At 39.7% G+C, this 16,888-nt stretch overlaps 1 protein-coding gene across 1 annotated transcript in view; it reads left to right on the top strand.

The window, feature by feature from the left end:
- The first annotated feature begins 567 nt into the window (after positions 1-567).
- Positions 568-16,888, top strand: part of SLC9A4 (solute carrier family 9 member A4) — a 34,331-nt gene continuing 18,010 nt past the window's right edge. Inside the window, exons 1-4 of the mRNA XM_084505614.1 lie at positions 568-866; positions 4,021-4,484; positions 10,367-10,626; positions 13,215-13,432. Coding sequence (XP_084361740.1) covers positions 602-866; positions 4,021-4,484; positions 10,367-10,626; positions 13,215-13,432 — 1,207 coding nt within the window. The 5' untranslated portion in view covers positions 568-601. The remainder of the gene's footprint in view (positions 867-4,020; positions 4,485-10,366; positions 10,627-13,214; positions 13,433-16,888) is intronic.

Here is a 16,888-nt window from a genome sequence, read left to right as displayed (position 1 = left end):
GTCCCTACTGTAAACCGTGCGGAGTACATTTATTTGCACACCAAATTGTTTTGTTACAAGGTTACAAGGTGAGACAGGAGCAGTGAGCAGTGCCAAGTGTGGTACCTGAGGTGCCAGCTGCTCTGGGGAGGCAGACGGGGAGTGAAGGCAGGAGAGGAAGGTATGGAGCCTCTCCTACCTATCTGATACTATTTACTTGTGCTGTGCTTACTGCCTGAAAGATGCACACTGATGCACTTTTTTTTTTTTTTTTTTTTTTTTTTTTTATTAGGGAAAATAAAAAAAGTCAGAATAGCTGGAAAAATGATGTAGCTGGGAAGGACTTTACACTTTAACATAGTGATGCTGTCTGGGGTTTATCCGGGTCTGAGGAACCTGCAGAACTGGTATCTTTATAAAAACTCCACGTCCACCTGTAACACAAGGAACAGCGCAGGCACATGAGGGTTTTTTAAATTACCTCTAACAGGAAAATGAAGCAGTCCTGAGGAAGAAGTGACTGTGTCTATTAGAAGTGTGAATCGACAGGTGTGAGTACTGCATTCCTTCACGAACACAACATACGCTACAACTGTAATAAAGGAGGGTCACAACCCTAGACATGGGCTCTCCTGCACTCACACACGCAAAGCTTTTGAATTGGCTGCTGTTGCTGCTGTTGACTCTGCTATGCCTTCCTGCTGCTGCTTATTTAGATGAGCCCAAGTCGAGCAGTAGTTTGTTGCCTCACTATGAACCTGGCCATGAGGATGCTGTTGGTTCTCTACAAGAGAAGAGGTTACAAGTTTTCACAGTGGACTATAACTATGTGCAAATTCCCTATGAAGTTACTCTTTGGATACTCCTTGCTTCTCTTGCAAAAATAGGTAAGTAAAAAATGGTATCTTGGGTTCTTTGTTGGCAAAAGTTTAAAAACACACCATGTAACCAAGTACCCTGCATGCATTTTTTTGTGCCTGGGATTGTTTTTATCCATTCCGGAAAGAACAGATCATTACTTCGACAATGACAAAATTTCATCTTCTGAATGCTTCCAACTTATTTAAGTAAATATATGACCTCTAGCCTTCTCTTGGGTTGTCTATGTTAATGAGTTGCAATAGATGTTCTCCACACAGTGCTGTCTATTCTTTGTTCCGTTCATTAAATATCATAAGATATAAGACCATACAATTCGACACAGCTGTAGAAATCAAAAAGCAGATGACTGAAACTTCAGGTGTACTTACTTTGGGGAAGAGGAAAGTGGGAAGAACTCTTCTGTCATGTGAATAATAGGAAAAATATCCCTATGTTTCTTTGTTTTAAATGGTTGCTGTTTAAAGTTGCTCAGAAAGTAATATCAGAGGAAAGAGTCAGTCTGAGAGGTGTAGGTCATTGGAGGCATTAAAAGACCTTTTGAAGATATACCAATACATCTAGCTTCTATGGGGGCTCTGTGTAGGTATTTGAATGAAGAGAGACAACTCATGGAGATGTAGAGATCGCAATTAATACAGCAAAAATGGCTTACCATGTGTCTTCTGCATCTATATGGCTGGGCTTAACTTGGATTTGACCTTTCAGAACTAATGCAGCCATATGAAATAAACAAATAAGATGGCAGTAACACGAATAGCTACATACATGTGATTTCCCTGCCCCTTTGAAGTTCAATGGGATTTTCAAACATTGCTGTAAAATAGGCTGGTAGGTGGTACTGATGATTTTCTGGAGGTGGACAAACGATGTACAGTTTTCATGTCATAGTCACACAATTGTTAAATATCATCGCCACTGACCATGATTCACAAGTTTCACAGTAGATGATGGTTTGAGTCCAAATCCTACAAATATTTTCACTGCTAGAGTAATAATATATATATATATATATATATTTTTTTTTTTTTTCCAAATCAGGTTTGTTGTTATTGTATCAGCAGACTGTGTTAGCAGTGAGCATGACTAATTTCTTTATTCACCATCTGCAAAAGCACAGGAATTGCTATAAGGCACATCTACTCTATATTCTTGTTCAAAGCAAGAAATAAGGTAACTTTAGAATTTTATGACACCTCCCAGCCAGACTTGTTTTGCTGGGAATTTTCCAACAAATGTTTTTGTTGTTGAAAATTCTGGAGCTGTTGACTTCAAATTTACTTGGGAGAAAGAATTAGTTTGAATAATCTGGCTGCCCATGGAAGAAGACTTTCAAATTTTTATATTTTTTTTCAATGTCACCTTCAAGTTTAATCTCCTTTTAGGATTTCAGAATTTCAAGGTAGGAAAAATTTCTGTCATCTTGAAAGGAGAAATAATTCCCTTATTCTGCAAAACTGACAGAAGACTTGAACATGATTTTTATTTCTTTTCTTTAAATTAAAATAGAAGATAAGTAGTGTTATGATTATAGCATATTTTTTGGTAAAAAACACAGTCTCCCAAATAAATAATTTTAAAATTCAAAGGAATGTTTTTCATTTACTTTACTTTTGAGCATGGATAAGTCTAACATCACAGAAATACAGTTATGTCATTAACTGCTAGAGGTATGGGACGAAAGTTGATCTAGCTTCAGCAATGGAAACAGAGGCACTGGATTTCACACAGAATCATGGAATGGCTGAAGTTGGAAGGTACCTCTGGAGGTCATCTGGTCCAAACCCCTGGCTCAGGCAGGGCCATCTAAAGCTGTTTGCCTATTTATGGGTGTTTTTGTCTCGTTCTCATTCTTGTAAACTCTGAGCAACTCCCTACATTTCTAGATGAGGCATCTCTCATTCACAATATGATTATACAGTTCCTGATATAGCAACTAGATGAGCTACTGTTAGATGTTATCTCAGTATTAGTATCAATATTCATGTCAACTGTGAAGGATTATATGAACACACAGTAGTAGGACATCAAGGTAGCTAAGAGGAGATTCACATCCATGACTTTTATATGCTAAATGTCATTCTTTCTCTGTAAAACAGCCAGTTGGCCAGCTGTTGTTCCCACAGGCAGTTTAAATATGACTTTTTTTTTTTTTTTTTTTTTTTTTTTCTTTTTTTTTCTTGAGTAGAAAAGAGAATTTGGCTGTAAACGTGCAAGATAAACTTTTCTGAATGGAAAAGACTTTAGCTCACTTCATTTGTAATGTGGCCTAAAGCTTTATTTTTAGTGAGGAAAAAAAATAATAGGGATCCTTTATTTTCTGTTATTTGATGGCTGTCAGTAGTTCTTTCAGCTCTGCTGAAACCCGTGGTTTTGTTTCACTAAACTCATCAGGTTCTTTACAGAGTGCTGTTTACTTTATGTAGAAAAAACAATTCCCAGAAAAGCTAGGTTAATCAGGTTGTAGAAAGTGTTATGCAGCTGTGGCTTGGTTCCTGTTGATAACTGAGCTACTTTGTATATTGTGGTATTTATGAGTATTCACTTCCTCAGTCTGTGGGTCATCTGGAGTCTGTGAAATGCTTCAGGGGACTTCTGGAATTGAAAAGGGCTGAACAGACCTTGGCATCTGAGTTGCTCCCTTGGGCTTCTCCAGGTTCCTGGTCAGTCCAAATCCAGCAGTAGCTCTGCAGCCAGGAATCCTCCTCAGCATTGGTGGGAGCAGCCTTCGAACACATGGCCAGGGATGGAGAGGCTCTTTGAGATGGCAGGACATACTGTGCCCCAGAGGCTTGGTGGTAGTAGCTGTTGTTCAGCAAGGATACTTGAAGAAATTTTAAGAATATACTATTTCCAATTTGCGCAGTGTCTTTTTGAAGATGTTTTTACCTTTCTAGTAATGAAGCTTAGACTGAAGCACACTTGTTCAGAAATTGACAGCTAGGAAGGGGGATGAAAAGAGATTTGTGGACAAACTTTTCCTTTCTTGTAATGACAGAAGTCATGTTTAATTTTGAAGGGAATGGTACTGTCTGTACAATTACAACTGCAATCCTAAGAGCAGAACCTGGCCATCTGCAGACTAAGTATTCAAAAGCAGGCAAAACATGTCTAACACCAGGTTAATTTAAACTTGAGTAATACCCCAATGTTTTGTTTAAGGTTTCCATCTCTACCACCGATTACCAAGACTCATGCCCGAAAGCTGCATCCTGATTGCCATCGGAGCACTGGTTGGAGCAATCATCTTTGGTACCGATCACAAATCCCCACCAGTGATGAACACAAGTATTTACTTCTTGTATCTCCTTCCACCTATTGTCCTGGAAGAGGGCTATTTCATGCCAACTCGTCCATTTTTTGAAAACTTTGGGTCCATTCTGTGGTGGTCTGTGCTGGGATCTCTGCTGAACTCATTTGGGATTGGTCTCTCCCTCTATGGTGTGTGCCAGATTGAAGCCTTTGGCCTGACTGACCTGAACCTGCTGCAGAACCTGCTCTTTGGCAGCATGATTTCGGCTGTGGATCCTGTGGCAGCTCTGGAAGTTTTTGAAGAAGCCTCTGTTAATGAGCAGCTTTATATGATGATTTTTGGAGAGTCATTGCTAAATGATGGCATAACTGTGGTGAGTTTCTTTCCATTCCTTGTCTTCCTCCCTTAGGGCCCTTATAGCTTGTAGGTTTATCGGACACAGGGCAAGAGCAGCCCTGCAGAAGTCTTAGACACATTATTTATCATATATTCCACTGTCAACCCAAAACTAATTTTAATATATGTAAACACTACATTTTATATTAACTCTTACAAAAACGTGCTGGTTTAGAGCTTCTGGAAGAGATTCTGCTTCTGATTAGACATTGGAAACACGCCCTATTCTTGCATTCACTGAGGTGAATGGATAAAGAAAAGCTTATTTTGCTGATAGAACCAGTGTAAGGCCTAGGAACATACTTGATATTGTGCAAGCAAATAAACAGAAAAATGTATTCCCTAAGGACTGAAGACAGCAGGGGTAGCAATACAAGAGACCTTCCAATATTCCATGTCTTAGAGAGCACTCATTAAAAAAAAAAAAGGCTAGTATGGACAATCTCTGGTGGCCTCAATCCCTCCTCCTTCTACTGCTGAGATTTTTTCCCAGAGGCCTTGGACAGGAATTCCAAAACCCATGAATTGCTTCACATAAGTCTAATTCTGTCAGAAAAAAAATAACATCATGACATCTGACAAGTGTTCATCTCTTTTGGGAATCAAGTGTCATCTCAAGTGTCCAGAAACAATACTTTGGAAAAATATATATATATTTTTTTAATAGGAAAAGTTTTTTTGTTGTTGTTGTTTTATTATTTTTATTTATTTAATAATTATTATTTTTTAACAAAGGTCCTTTTGCTAATATATTCATCGCTTTCTGCATAGTTATACTAAAACTTGGAGCAACATGAAATTCTAGCTGTGGGCCACATTTGACCAAGACACTTAGAACTTGAATGTTTTTCAAGCAAGACATTTCAAACAAGAAATTCATTGCACAGAAATCAAAAGGACTCTTCAGGCACTGAAAGTTAACTGCAGGTTAAGGAGTTTTGCTAGATAGCATCTTTACAGAATTTAAATCACAGGAATCTAAACCACACAAAAACTATTCAGATACTATTATACATGAGGTACAGTACAACCTGCACTTGTTAAATCTGTACAGAGTTCACTGCTGAAAGGCTTCATGGGAGAAGTGAAGTTCATGAGTAATGTGAAAAGGAAAAGGAATAAAGTAATTTCAGTAAATTCACAGCCTATCGATCATAAATCCTTATCTTGGTAAATCAGAAATGTAGGGCTATTGATTAAAGGACAAATGTTACTTAACTTTGCATGCATACTGCTAATGTGTTACAGCGGTAAAGCAAACAAGCAAACAAAATAATGCACAATTTATCTATCTGCTTAAGAACTTAAGGCCTGTTCCTCACTCTGGAAGAACTTGTTTGGTCCATTTTCTGACTGGCTCTCTACCCTGTCTTCCTTTTGTGCCCATGTGTTTACAATGTGGGTCCTAGTCATGATGGCATTTACACGAGCTTTCAGTCAGGATCCTGTTACAGCACAAATCTGCAGTACCAGAAAGTCTTTAAAACCAGTGGTATTTAGGCATTCCTCCACAGTACAAGGTGGTGTTAGCAAAAGAAATAAAAGGGCTTGCTACATCACTGTGAGTGAGTTCCCATTGCCCCATACACCTCATCATTGGTCTCTTCTCACAGCAGCTATGTTGCGATCAGTTTGTCAGCTGCTGCTGGCACATCCCTGCATCAGCCACCTCTCAGAGTTTTTCTGGGCATGCAGGTTTCCAAAGTCTCTACCTGACTTTATGTCAGAGAAGACTGAACTTCTCATGTGGATGGATCCCGATAAGTTGCTTTTTCCTCCCTGATACTCCACTTGCTATTTTAAAGTCTTTAAAACTGTTTACCTTAGCTGTCTTATCTTACCATTTCCTCACTATTTCTCTCTTAACAGTTTCCTTTGAGTTAACTCAATGTGTTTAAAAGGTAATATCACCAAGATATATTAAATACATATTATTTTCTATTGTTTGGATACAAATATCCCCTGGTTCTTTCCAGCCTCCTGAACGTTTTCTCCCAGCAGGACAAAAAGGTATGATTTTTGCTGAACTTGTACGTTATATCTGAGGCAACAATAGTTCCCTTTCTCCCGTATTTAGTTTAATATCTTGGTATTAAAAATTCCTAAACTAATTCATTGTTGAATTATAACAGTTATTTGGGAGCTTTTCCTTTGACTGAAGGTACTGGAACAGAAGATGATAATTGTACCCTTTGTACCCATTTGTACCTTTTCTCATTCTCCACAGATGAGCTATATCTGTCAATGGAACAAGAAGGTTCCAGGTCTTGTTTTTTCTTTTCCCAATAGCTTCTCCTGAGCAGACTTTTATCATTAGAATGTCTACATCAGTATCATTGCATAGACAGCAACAGGACTGGTTCTAGTGTGTATCTTAACATTAGTGCAATTTTTCAAAACCCCATCCAAAACAGTGTTGTTGGTAAATTCAGTGCAGATTTCATTCAAATGTTGAACACAAATGGAGAACCCTGATCTTGCTGCTAAGTCTTTCAAGATTCTGAAGCTGTGTCCTTGCTTATGACTAGACCATTTCCATCTTGAAAGGAGCTGAGTACCTGTGTGCATCAGAAAACTAAACATTTCCCCTGACTACTTCATCTCTGGGGTTTGATTTTAGAAACTCTGAGAACACCTATATACCACAACATACTCCAAATGAAGCTGCAGCGACCATTTCCTCCAATGGTGTCAGCTCTTCCTTGTATGCAGCCACAGAACAGTTAAAGAAATCTCCTACATAATGGAGACCAAAGTAAAATTAATTTCTCTATTTGAAGGGGCTTGAATTTATGTCTCTGATGTCTCTGGGGAAGGCTTTGACCACTGGTTGTGTGAGTATTAGGGAGAAGGATGGAGATACTCTCTGCACCTGCCACTGAAGTTAAGAATATAAAAAAAAAATATATCATGTGGCCAGAGAGGGGAAAAAAAGAAAGTTTTCAAGGCTGTCTATGTTGGTGGTTAAGGTAGCCAGCTGAAAATCTTTTCTTCCAATGTTTCTGATGTAAACACTGTATGCAATGTGTCATGTAGGCTGACAAAACAGCAGCTAAAGCAAGGAACCCAGCCCAGAGAAGGTGGTACTTTATGGGCAACAGTGTCACACTCTCTCTTCCTCTCCCTGGCTCTATCAGTCACCGAGTGACACACCACTACATGATAATGCCCCCTCCAAAAAAAAAAAAAAAAAAAAAAAGAAAAAGCATTGAAACATGACATTCACAAATTTGTTAAATGAGGCCAACTATCAATCTATACCTTCTTTGTGAGCAAACCAAGGCATCTTAAGCTGATTCAGGCTTTCTTTCTATATAAAAAACACAGACTGTTCAGAGAACAGATTGAAAGAAGCACTGAAGAGAAGAACTTGGAGGTGTTGGCTAATGGAAAACTTGACATGAGCTAGCAATGTGTGCTTGCAGCCCAGAAAGCCAACCATATCCTAGGGTGCATCAAAAGAATTGTGGCCACCAGGTTGAGGGAGGTGATTCTCCCCCTCTACTCTGCTCTCATGAGAACCCACCTGGAGCCCTGCGTTCAGCTCTGGGGCCCCCAGCACAAGAAGGACATGGAAGTATTAGAGAGAGTCCAGAGGAAGGCCATGATCAGGTGGCTGGAGCACCTCTCCTATGAAGACAGGCTGAGGTAGTTGGGGTTGTTCAACTTGGAGAGAGAAGGCTCCAAGGAGACCATATGAAGGGGGCCTGCAGGAAAGCTGGAAAGGGATTCTTTGTCAGAGAATGTAGGGATAGGACAAATTAAAACTAAAACTAAAAAAAGAAATTAAACTAAAACGTGGGATATTTAGATTAGATATAAGGAAGAAATCCTTTACTATGAGGGTGGTGAGGCCCTGGTTGCCCAGAGAAGCTGTGGCTGCCCCATCCCTGCAAGTGTTCAAGGCCAGACTGGATGGGGCTTTGACCAACCTGGTCTGGTGGGAGGTGTCCCTGCCCATGGCAGGGGGCTGGAACTAGAAAGGCTTTAATGTCCCTTCCAACCCAAACTATTCTATTATTCTATGATTCTGTAAAGAATTATAGTACCTCATGTGCTGGAAACACTGTAAAGTAACTTAGCTAAGCAACATTTACTTGGGGTCTTACTTGTGTGATGTCCAATGTTGTTGTGAAGAACAGTTCACTTCCACAAATCACATTACAAAAGATGGAAATTGCATCGTATTTCAATAGCTACCATTTTTGTGCAAATTCTCTTACACTGTATAGCTACTTCAGGAGGCAGAAAAGGAGAGAAAAACTTACTAAATCATTTCCTGATGATAAATAGCCTTATTCAAAAGTGAGCATGGATCAATACCTTGATATCATTTATAAAGAATCACGTCTTAGGAAGAGATTGAAGTCAGCAAGAAAGAGGAAAGAGAGAACAGGCTTTGTAATTAAACACTGCATGGTAAGTACTAGAAATTTTGCTTGCTGTGGGAAGACATGAACCCTCTTTTCCTTACGTGTCATTGAAGAACCCAATTTCATACATATTCACCCTGAAAAAAAACATCTATGATGATTTACTTTGGGATGCTTTCACATGAAATATTTTATTGTACTGTGTCTGTCCCCCAGAAATATTATCAATGAGCCTCCTGGAGAACAGACTTTGTGATAGCTCAGGTTTATATGTTCCCAGCAGCAATTTAATATTGCACAGTAGTTGGGGAATAATTATTATCTTAATAAGCTTAAATCCTCTACCTGCAAATATATGCTTTAATCTTCTTAACACTCTTCTGAAATTAACTATATGAAGAAGATAGACAAAAGAAAAACATAAAACAAATGATTTTTCTCTATTTTGTGTTGTGGAACTTATACTTTGGTGCAACAGGTATGGAGAAATGGTGTCTTAGATGTTCCTAAAATTCTCTTGAAAACTGAAAGGTGACTTTCATATGTTAGACATTTCCTATAAATAAATCTGACAGGACTTAATGACAACCAACTGTCAGCAGCTTCTAAGAAATTTTTTATCACTACTCCCTTCATTCCTGTGGAGACTTTGGATTAGTTTTTAAATAATGGATGAAAGAGGAACATACTGAAGATTTGTCATCATGAATTTCTGAATGAGAGAAATTATTAATAATATAAGTCTGGTAAACTTATCTGATCTAAAATAAATGAAATTATCCTTACAGACCAATTTATAAAATATAGTGAATTCAATCTGTCATGTAATACAACATTGTTTTCTTTTTATTTTTGACATTTCAGGTTTTATAGTCAGAATGTAAGTATGAAGGGTCTTTAAGCCCTTTATGGTGCCATATCTTTTAGTTCCTACTTTGAAGTTGAGAGTACAGTCACAGAATTCCTGGGAATGAGTTTAAGTGGCATGAAACTGAAAACATACATGTATGAGGTTAGAGAGACTATGAACTTCACACACTGATTAACAAAGGATTTATAGGGAACAGGGTGGGCAAGGAAAGGGAGGGAAACTCCAAAATAGAATGTTAAAAGTAAAGAGGTGTAGAGCCAGATTGGCACCTTTTTCAGCCAGATTGGAAAAGCTTCCTTTGAATATTTGTGTAAATGCAGTTGTGACAGCCATTTACTCTAGATTTTTCAGTGTTAATCATGATAGGATATAATTATTGTATCAATAAGTCAACTCATTAAAACTTAGATTAAATAAGACTTCTACTCGAACACTAATAACAGAACTCTAATAATTGTATTTATCTAGCTAGAGGCAACCTGAAACTGCTACTTTGTTGATCTGTCCAAAGCAATATCTGACACACGTATATACACATATATGTATGTATAAAATGTGTAAATTTGCAAGTTTCAGAAAGAAATGTAACTGCTATATCCTCATTTTTGCACATAGGTATTATATAACATCTTCATCGCCTTCACCCAGATGCACAGGTATGAAGAGATTGAATCCATCGACATCCTTGCTGGCTTTGCTCGCTTCTTCGTGGTGGGGCTGGGTGGTATGCTGTTTGGCATCGTTTTTGGATTTGTTTCAGCACTCATGACTCGATTCACCCACAATGTTTCTGCTATTGAACCTTTGCTGGTCTTCATGTTCAGCTACCTGTCATACTTGTCCGCTGAAACCCTTTACATCTCGGGAATTTTGGCGTGAGTATTCCTTATGGCTTTTTGGATGTACTCTTGAGAGAACAGGCAACCTTTCATGGAGGTTGTTTGCTTGAGGCTAGTGTAACACCATCATTTTCAGCATCTGGCCTAGAGACCTGCAGTGAATGGCTTCTAAGGGGTCTGTAAGTGCATCGATAATTAGGAAAAGCAATCCTATACTCAGTGTAGGCATAAATGTAGTACTGAGGAGTGGATATCTGTGCTGGCGTTTTGGGGAGACTTTTGCCTGCCAGAAAAAAAAAAAAAAAGATTGCACTTGTGTAATGTGACCAGCGCTGACACCAGCCGGCTGTTTTCTGTTCCTTGGAGCATGAAGGAGCAGTCTGCTACCTTTGGTAAGACCAGTTCAGTGAGAGAATGATCTGATGCCACTGGTACTAGACCAGTGTGTCTGCATTTATTGGTAAGCATCATCACCATCAAACTACAATAGGGATAAAAAGTAAGGTGTGGAAACTGTAAAAAAAAAAAAAATATTAAAAAATGTCAGAGTTATTGCTTTTGTATATAGTTGTGAACATAAGTTCTAATGTAGTTTACTGGAATTACACTACGCTAGAACAACATCACTAGAAGAAGAGAAAGGAAGGAATAGGAGACAAAAGTGAGAAATATCAGGAAAAGACTACTGGTAGAGGAAAAGATCCAGCACCTAACAACCCCTCAGAAGGGTGAAGTATAAAGAAAGTGTACCCAGTGAGGTGGCAAATGCTCCAGCTAGTGCTGTGGGCTGCCCAGCTGGTGGGCGGCAGGAGCTGGTGTGGCTTGCATTGGCTCTGAGCTCACAAGCCAGTGAGGCCTCACAGGCTTTGGTGCTCCCAGAGGAGAGGGATCTCCAGAAAAATCTTACTTACATATTGAGAACAAACCAGTTAAAATTTAATAAATTAAAGTGTGTAGCTGTTGCTTTCCAGACAGGTACATTTGCTCATGTCTACTTGTCAAACCCTGGTTTGGTTAGCTGTACAGCACAGCTGGCTTTGTACAAGCAACCTTTTCAGGATTGCCTGGGAAGCTAGTTTGGAATATTTAACCATATTAAATAAGTATTTAGGTAGGAAATACGTTTCTCTGGGCAATTAGACAACAGAATTGAATCTTAGGCTTTGTTTTGCATCTCGAGCACACTTGCCCTAAGGTGACTGGTGACTTTAGATGAGCAGGGTTAGACCACCTGTATAGTGATCACAAATACTGCGTGGATCCTTTTCTACCTGTATTGCCCAGAATAATGCTTCCCTGCCTATTCGTTACACATGACTATGTAGCTCTTTATTCCTCTTTCTTTTTATTTTCATTATAGTATTCAAATTATTAGTAATAAAAAATGTTAATATAATTGGGATTCATTATTCTTACTGCTTCATTGAGGAAATTAGTACTTGTTTTAGGGATGGGAACTTATTGTCACCCTTCTGAATTATTGAGGAATTCATTCATTTGTCACTTGGATCATGAAAGTCTATTATGCATGTGTCTTTGAAAGTCAACAGTATTAAACTTTAATGCTTAATGACATTGTCTTAAAGTGTTCTTGGACCTGCTAAATGTCTCATTTCTACCAGAATACCCTTGAGATTTTTTCAGTGGAAATTAAATGAGCAGAAACTAGATGAAGGTTTATTTAACGAGCAGTCAACATTCTCTGAATTCACAAGTTCAGAAAAATATAATCCCAAGAAGCCCCTAAAGACTAAAAGAATATCAACAGAAACTAGACAGATGATGGAATATATTACTACCATAGCACTGAATCTGTCTACATACTACTGTGGAAAATAAAGGGGATAAGAGAAACCATCTTCAGTAGTCCTGTTTGAAGACTACTGCTCAGTATGAATGTGACCAGCATCTGTGCTGGATCGTGGCCGATACCTCTGAAGCAGGCTCTAGTCTTGATTAACAGCAAAGATGTGGAAAAAGATTCTTTTCCTTCCTTAGGAGTATCCCCCACTCCGTGAGCAACTAAAAGGGATGAAGGACACATCTGTAGGTTAATTTTCCCCACAGTTGGTTTCTGTGGGATGGGAATTTCTGAAACTTAATATGGTCCTTCTGATCTGCCACCCAGATGGAAGGGAGCCAGTGGGGGCTTTGGCCAATGCAGAGGACTACCACCATATTCTCCCACCATCATCTTGAAGCAGAAGATCACTGACAGGCAGGTTATGTCCCTCTAACTGATCTATCCACAGGCTGGTACGAAATTGACCGCCCTTTGTTTGAGACTCAAATATTTGTTGTGTGGTGGTTGTGTGTTAGACATTCAAAATAAAATGGACTTTGAACAGGAATATGATACCCTCACTTCCTCCCCAGGGAGGCTGACTGATTTGCTTCCTTTTTCCTGTATACAAAATTGGTTCACAGTGCTGCATTAAGATGCTCTCACTGAAATAGCTAGTGATACTGAAGAAGTAAAATGCTATATGATATTAGGAAGGTTAAAAGTCAGTGATGGAGAGTGCAGGTAATGAAGGCAAAAGTTGTTCTTAAGTAAAATAAAATTAAAAATAATAATTTAAAAAACTGTTTGCAACTGATCTGTGATGTTTTGCCTGGTACAGCATGACAGCATGTGCAGTGACTATGAAGAAATACGTGGAGGAGAATGTTTCTCAGAATTCCTATACGACAATAAAATACTTCATGAAGATGCTGGGCAGCGTCAGTGAGACCCTGATTTTTGTATTCATGGGAGTATCTACAGTGGGAAAAAACCACGAGTGGAACTGGGCCTTCATTTGCTTCACTCTGCTTTTCTGCCTCATTTGGCGAGCACTGAGTAAGTCAGCTTTTGTGGGCAAGCTACATCTCTGAGGGAAAACTTTTTGTGCAAAGGTATGTTAGTAAAGCCTGTGCAGACTGGTATAACCGGTTTAATAACAAATTTCCTAGGCATGCATTACAGTCAACTGAATTTCATAAATCCCCATGTGCAGAAAAAGGGGAAAAAACAAACTCAAACAAATCTTAATGCCAGTCTCCAAGTGCAGGCTTTATGATTAAGCAAGAATGGAAAACTTTAAGCAAAATTAAAATATTACCATGATTACGCCTATATAGAAGCAGATATCTTAGTTAACTATATGCCCTTGGGTAAGTGGACTTAATAATTTAATTGCATTCTGTAATTAGCTTTCTAATTGGATAATAAATGTACATAAGCATGCTTCTGGTCCTGGGTCTATAACACTAAAGGTCCTCTGCCAGGAGTGCCTAGAGGACGTCAAACTATATGTGGGACACAATTTCTCATCTTCTCCTAATGTCCAGGATGGGTCAGCAGAAAATGAAAAGTTGGGAGAGAGAGGATAGGAAGGCACAGAGGAGGAATTATGCTCTTTGTGAAGGTGTGTATTCAATGTATGGAGTTCTCCCTTGGCAAATGTGAGGAATCAGCAGAGAGTTTGTGCTTAAGGATCAGAGGACAGACCAGTACAGCTGATGTTTTGTCAGGTGTTTACTGCAGCTCTCCTGATCAACAGAAGGAGGCAGATGAACCATATTTTATGCTCTGTAGAAAGTATCACAGTCACAGGCCCCACTACTCATGAGAGACTTTGACTACCCCGATATGTGTTGGAAGGGCAGTATGGCTATGTACGAGACATCCAGGAGATTTCTGAAAAATGTTGAAGACAATTTCTTGATGCAGGTGATTGATGAACCAGCTGTGGAATATGCTTTGTCACAAGTCAAAAATGTGCCTTTGTGACAAAATAGGCCAATGGCATACTGGGCTACACTAGCAAGTGTGTAGCCAGCAGGCCCAAAGAAGTGTTTTTTCCCATCTGTTCAGCACTGGTGAGAGTATCTGGTGTGTCCAGTTCTTGGCTCCCTGTTAAAGGAAAGATATGGAGGTTCTGGAGCAAGTGCAGTAGAGGCCACCAAACTGGTCAGGACCTAGAGCACTGGATATACAAGGAGACCCTGAGAGAGCTCACCCTGAAAAAGAGAGAGCTCACAGGAGACCTTATTGCTGTCTATAAGTACTTGATCAGAGGGTAGAGAGAAGATAAAGCCTGATCAGAGAACAGAGAGAAGATGAAGCCAGACTCTTCTCAGAGGTGCACATCAGTAAGATAAGAGGTAACAGACATAAGGTAGAATATGGGAAATTCTGATTAGATAGTAGGAACCCATTTAACATGAGAGTGATCCAATATTATAACAGCAGCACAACTCTACAACCTTGAAGGTACTCAAGACTTGATTAGTGCTCTTAGCAGCCTGATTTGATTAGATCTGCTTTGAGTAGGAGTTTGTTCTAGATGACCTCCAAAGGTCACTTCCAACATAAAATACTCTGAGTTTGGGACCAACTAAGTATTGGCATCAAAGAGCTGAGATTAAGGTGCTATTTCTTAAATCTCTCAGGTAGCTCTGGTGCATTGGAACAGTTCTGTTATATAGCGATGACACAATTACTCAACTGTAAAGGTGATGTGATTGTTGTGGGTTTGACAGCAAGAAGGCAATGATTAAATATTTCCTTGCTAACCCTGGACCCTGTATGTTTTTAAAGACTTCCTTTTGGAGTCCATATAGGAATAACCTTCCAATAAAGAGATAAAAAAATCTTTTCTGGGTGTAAAACCACTTTGCTGTCGCATGCCCCTTTGTCTCTCAAACACCAAAGGGAGTGCAAGAGTTTTCTAGAGGATGGTCAAAATATTTCCCCTGAACTTGTTTGCTAAAATGATTGCATCATTTTCTCTGAAGCTTGAATAAGGTAAAAAGAATTGGTTTGAGGGTGACACATAACACAGTTTCGGTCTGAGTAGTTGATTATCTAGCATAATGTATTGGTTTATGCAGCCAGGGTTTTGTACTGGGAGGTGCTCCAGGGGTGGCTTCTGTGAGCAGAGCCCAGCAGCTGCCCCATGTCAGATCAGAGCCAGTTCCAGAAGGCTCCAAAAGGGACCTGCTGCTGGCCAGAGCCAAGCCAATATGTGATTCTAGTTGTGACTCTTCGGAATCATATTTAAGAAAGAGAAAAACCTGTTGTGCAACAGCAGCTGGGATACAGGAGTGAGACAATGTGAGAGAAGCAGGCACCAAAGTCAATTCAGAAGGAGGGCAGGAGGTGCTCCAGGCACACAGCAGCAGTTCCCGTGCGACTTGTGGAGAGGCCCTGTTGGAGCAGGCTGTCCCCCTGCAGCCCATGGGTCCCACATGGAGCAGATCTCCATGCTGCAGCCTGTGGAGGAGCACCCACAGGAGCAGGAGTCTGGGGGGAGCTGCTGCCCTTGGGGCCCCGTGCTGGAGCAGTTTGCTCCTGGGGATGGACCCTGTCGTATGGAGACATGTGGGAGCAGTTCTTGAAGAGCTGCTGCCTGTGGGCAGCCCCCATAGGCTTAGTTCAGGAAGGATGGCATCCCATGGGATGGACCCCATGTGGAGCAGGGGCAGAGAGTGACTGTGAAGGAGCGGTGGAGACGAAGGGATTGACCGCAGCCCCCATTCCTCATACCCCTTTGCTGCTTGGGGGAAGGAAGTAGAAGAGGGTGGATGGGGGAAAGGTGTTTGTAGTTTCCTTTTATCTTTGCACTGCTCAAGTCTGATGGCAACAAGCAATACATTTCATTAATCTCCCTGTGCTGAGTCTGTTTTGCCCATAACAGTAACTGAGTGATCTTCCTGTCCTTATCTCAACCCACAAGTTTGCTTTTGTTTTCATTATATTTTCTCCCCCTGTCCTTCTGAGGAGAGGCAATGAGAGATTTGGTGTTGTGGTGCTTAGCTGCCCATCAATGTTAAACTACCATACATATCTAAAGCTAGTGCTACTAGCCTTACCCAAAATAATTCACTGAATTTATCAGTGAATACAGAGTAAAATAACACCAGTAATTATCATGATTTTTCAATATTTACTTTAGCAATATACGTTTCCACACAAATCACACACAAATCATAGGATAAAAAAACACCAGTCCTTACATAGCCACAGGCTGTCTGACTAATTTTAACTTTTATTGACATTTATTGAAAGCAAAATGAAATCTGAGAAATAAACAGAGAATTACAGAGACAGAAAGCCAGAGGATTAAAAATTAAAATGTTATTACTCTGCCTTTCAGTGAACCTATCCACAGGATTTGTTGGTAAAGAATTGTTCAAACACTTTGGGCAGACACTGTGTGAAAGCAGGAAACATTGCAAGGGAAGGCACGGGAAAAAACTCTCATCTAGTGGTTTATTTTGTGTCCAGAACACTTCAGAGAAGTGCAACATA

Source organism: Aythya ferina (assembly GCF_964211825.1).
Source record: "Aythya ferina genome assembly, chromosome: 1".
Taxonomy (NCBI): domain Eukaryota; kingdom Metazoa; phylum Chordata; class Aves; order Anseriformes; family Anatidae; genus Aythya; species Aythya ferina.
Note: the sequence above shows the minus strand (reverse complement) of the source record. Positions and strands in the feature narration are given on the sequence as shown.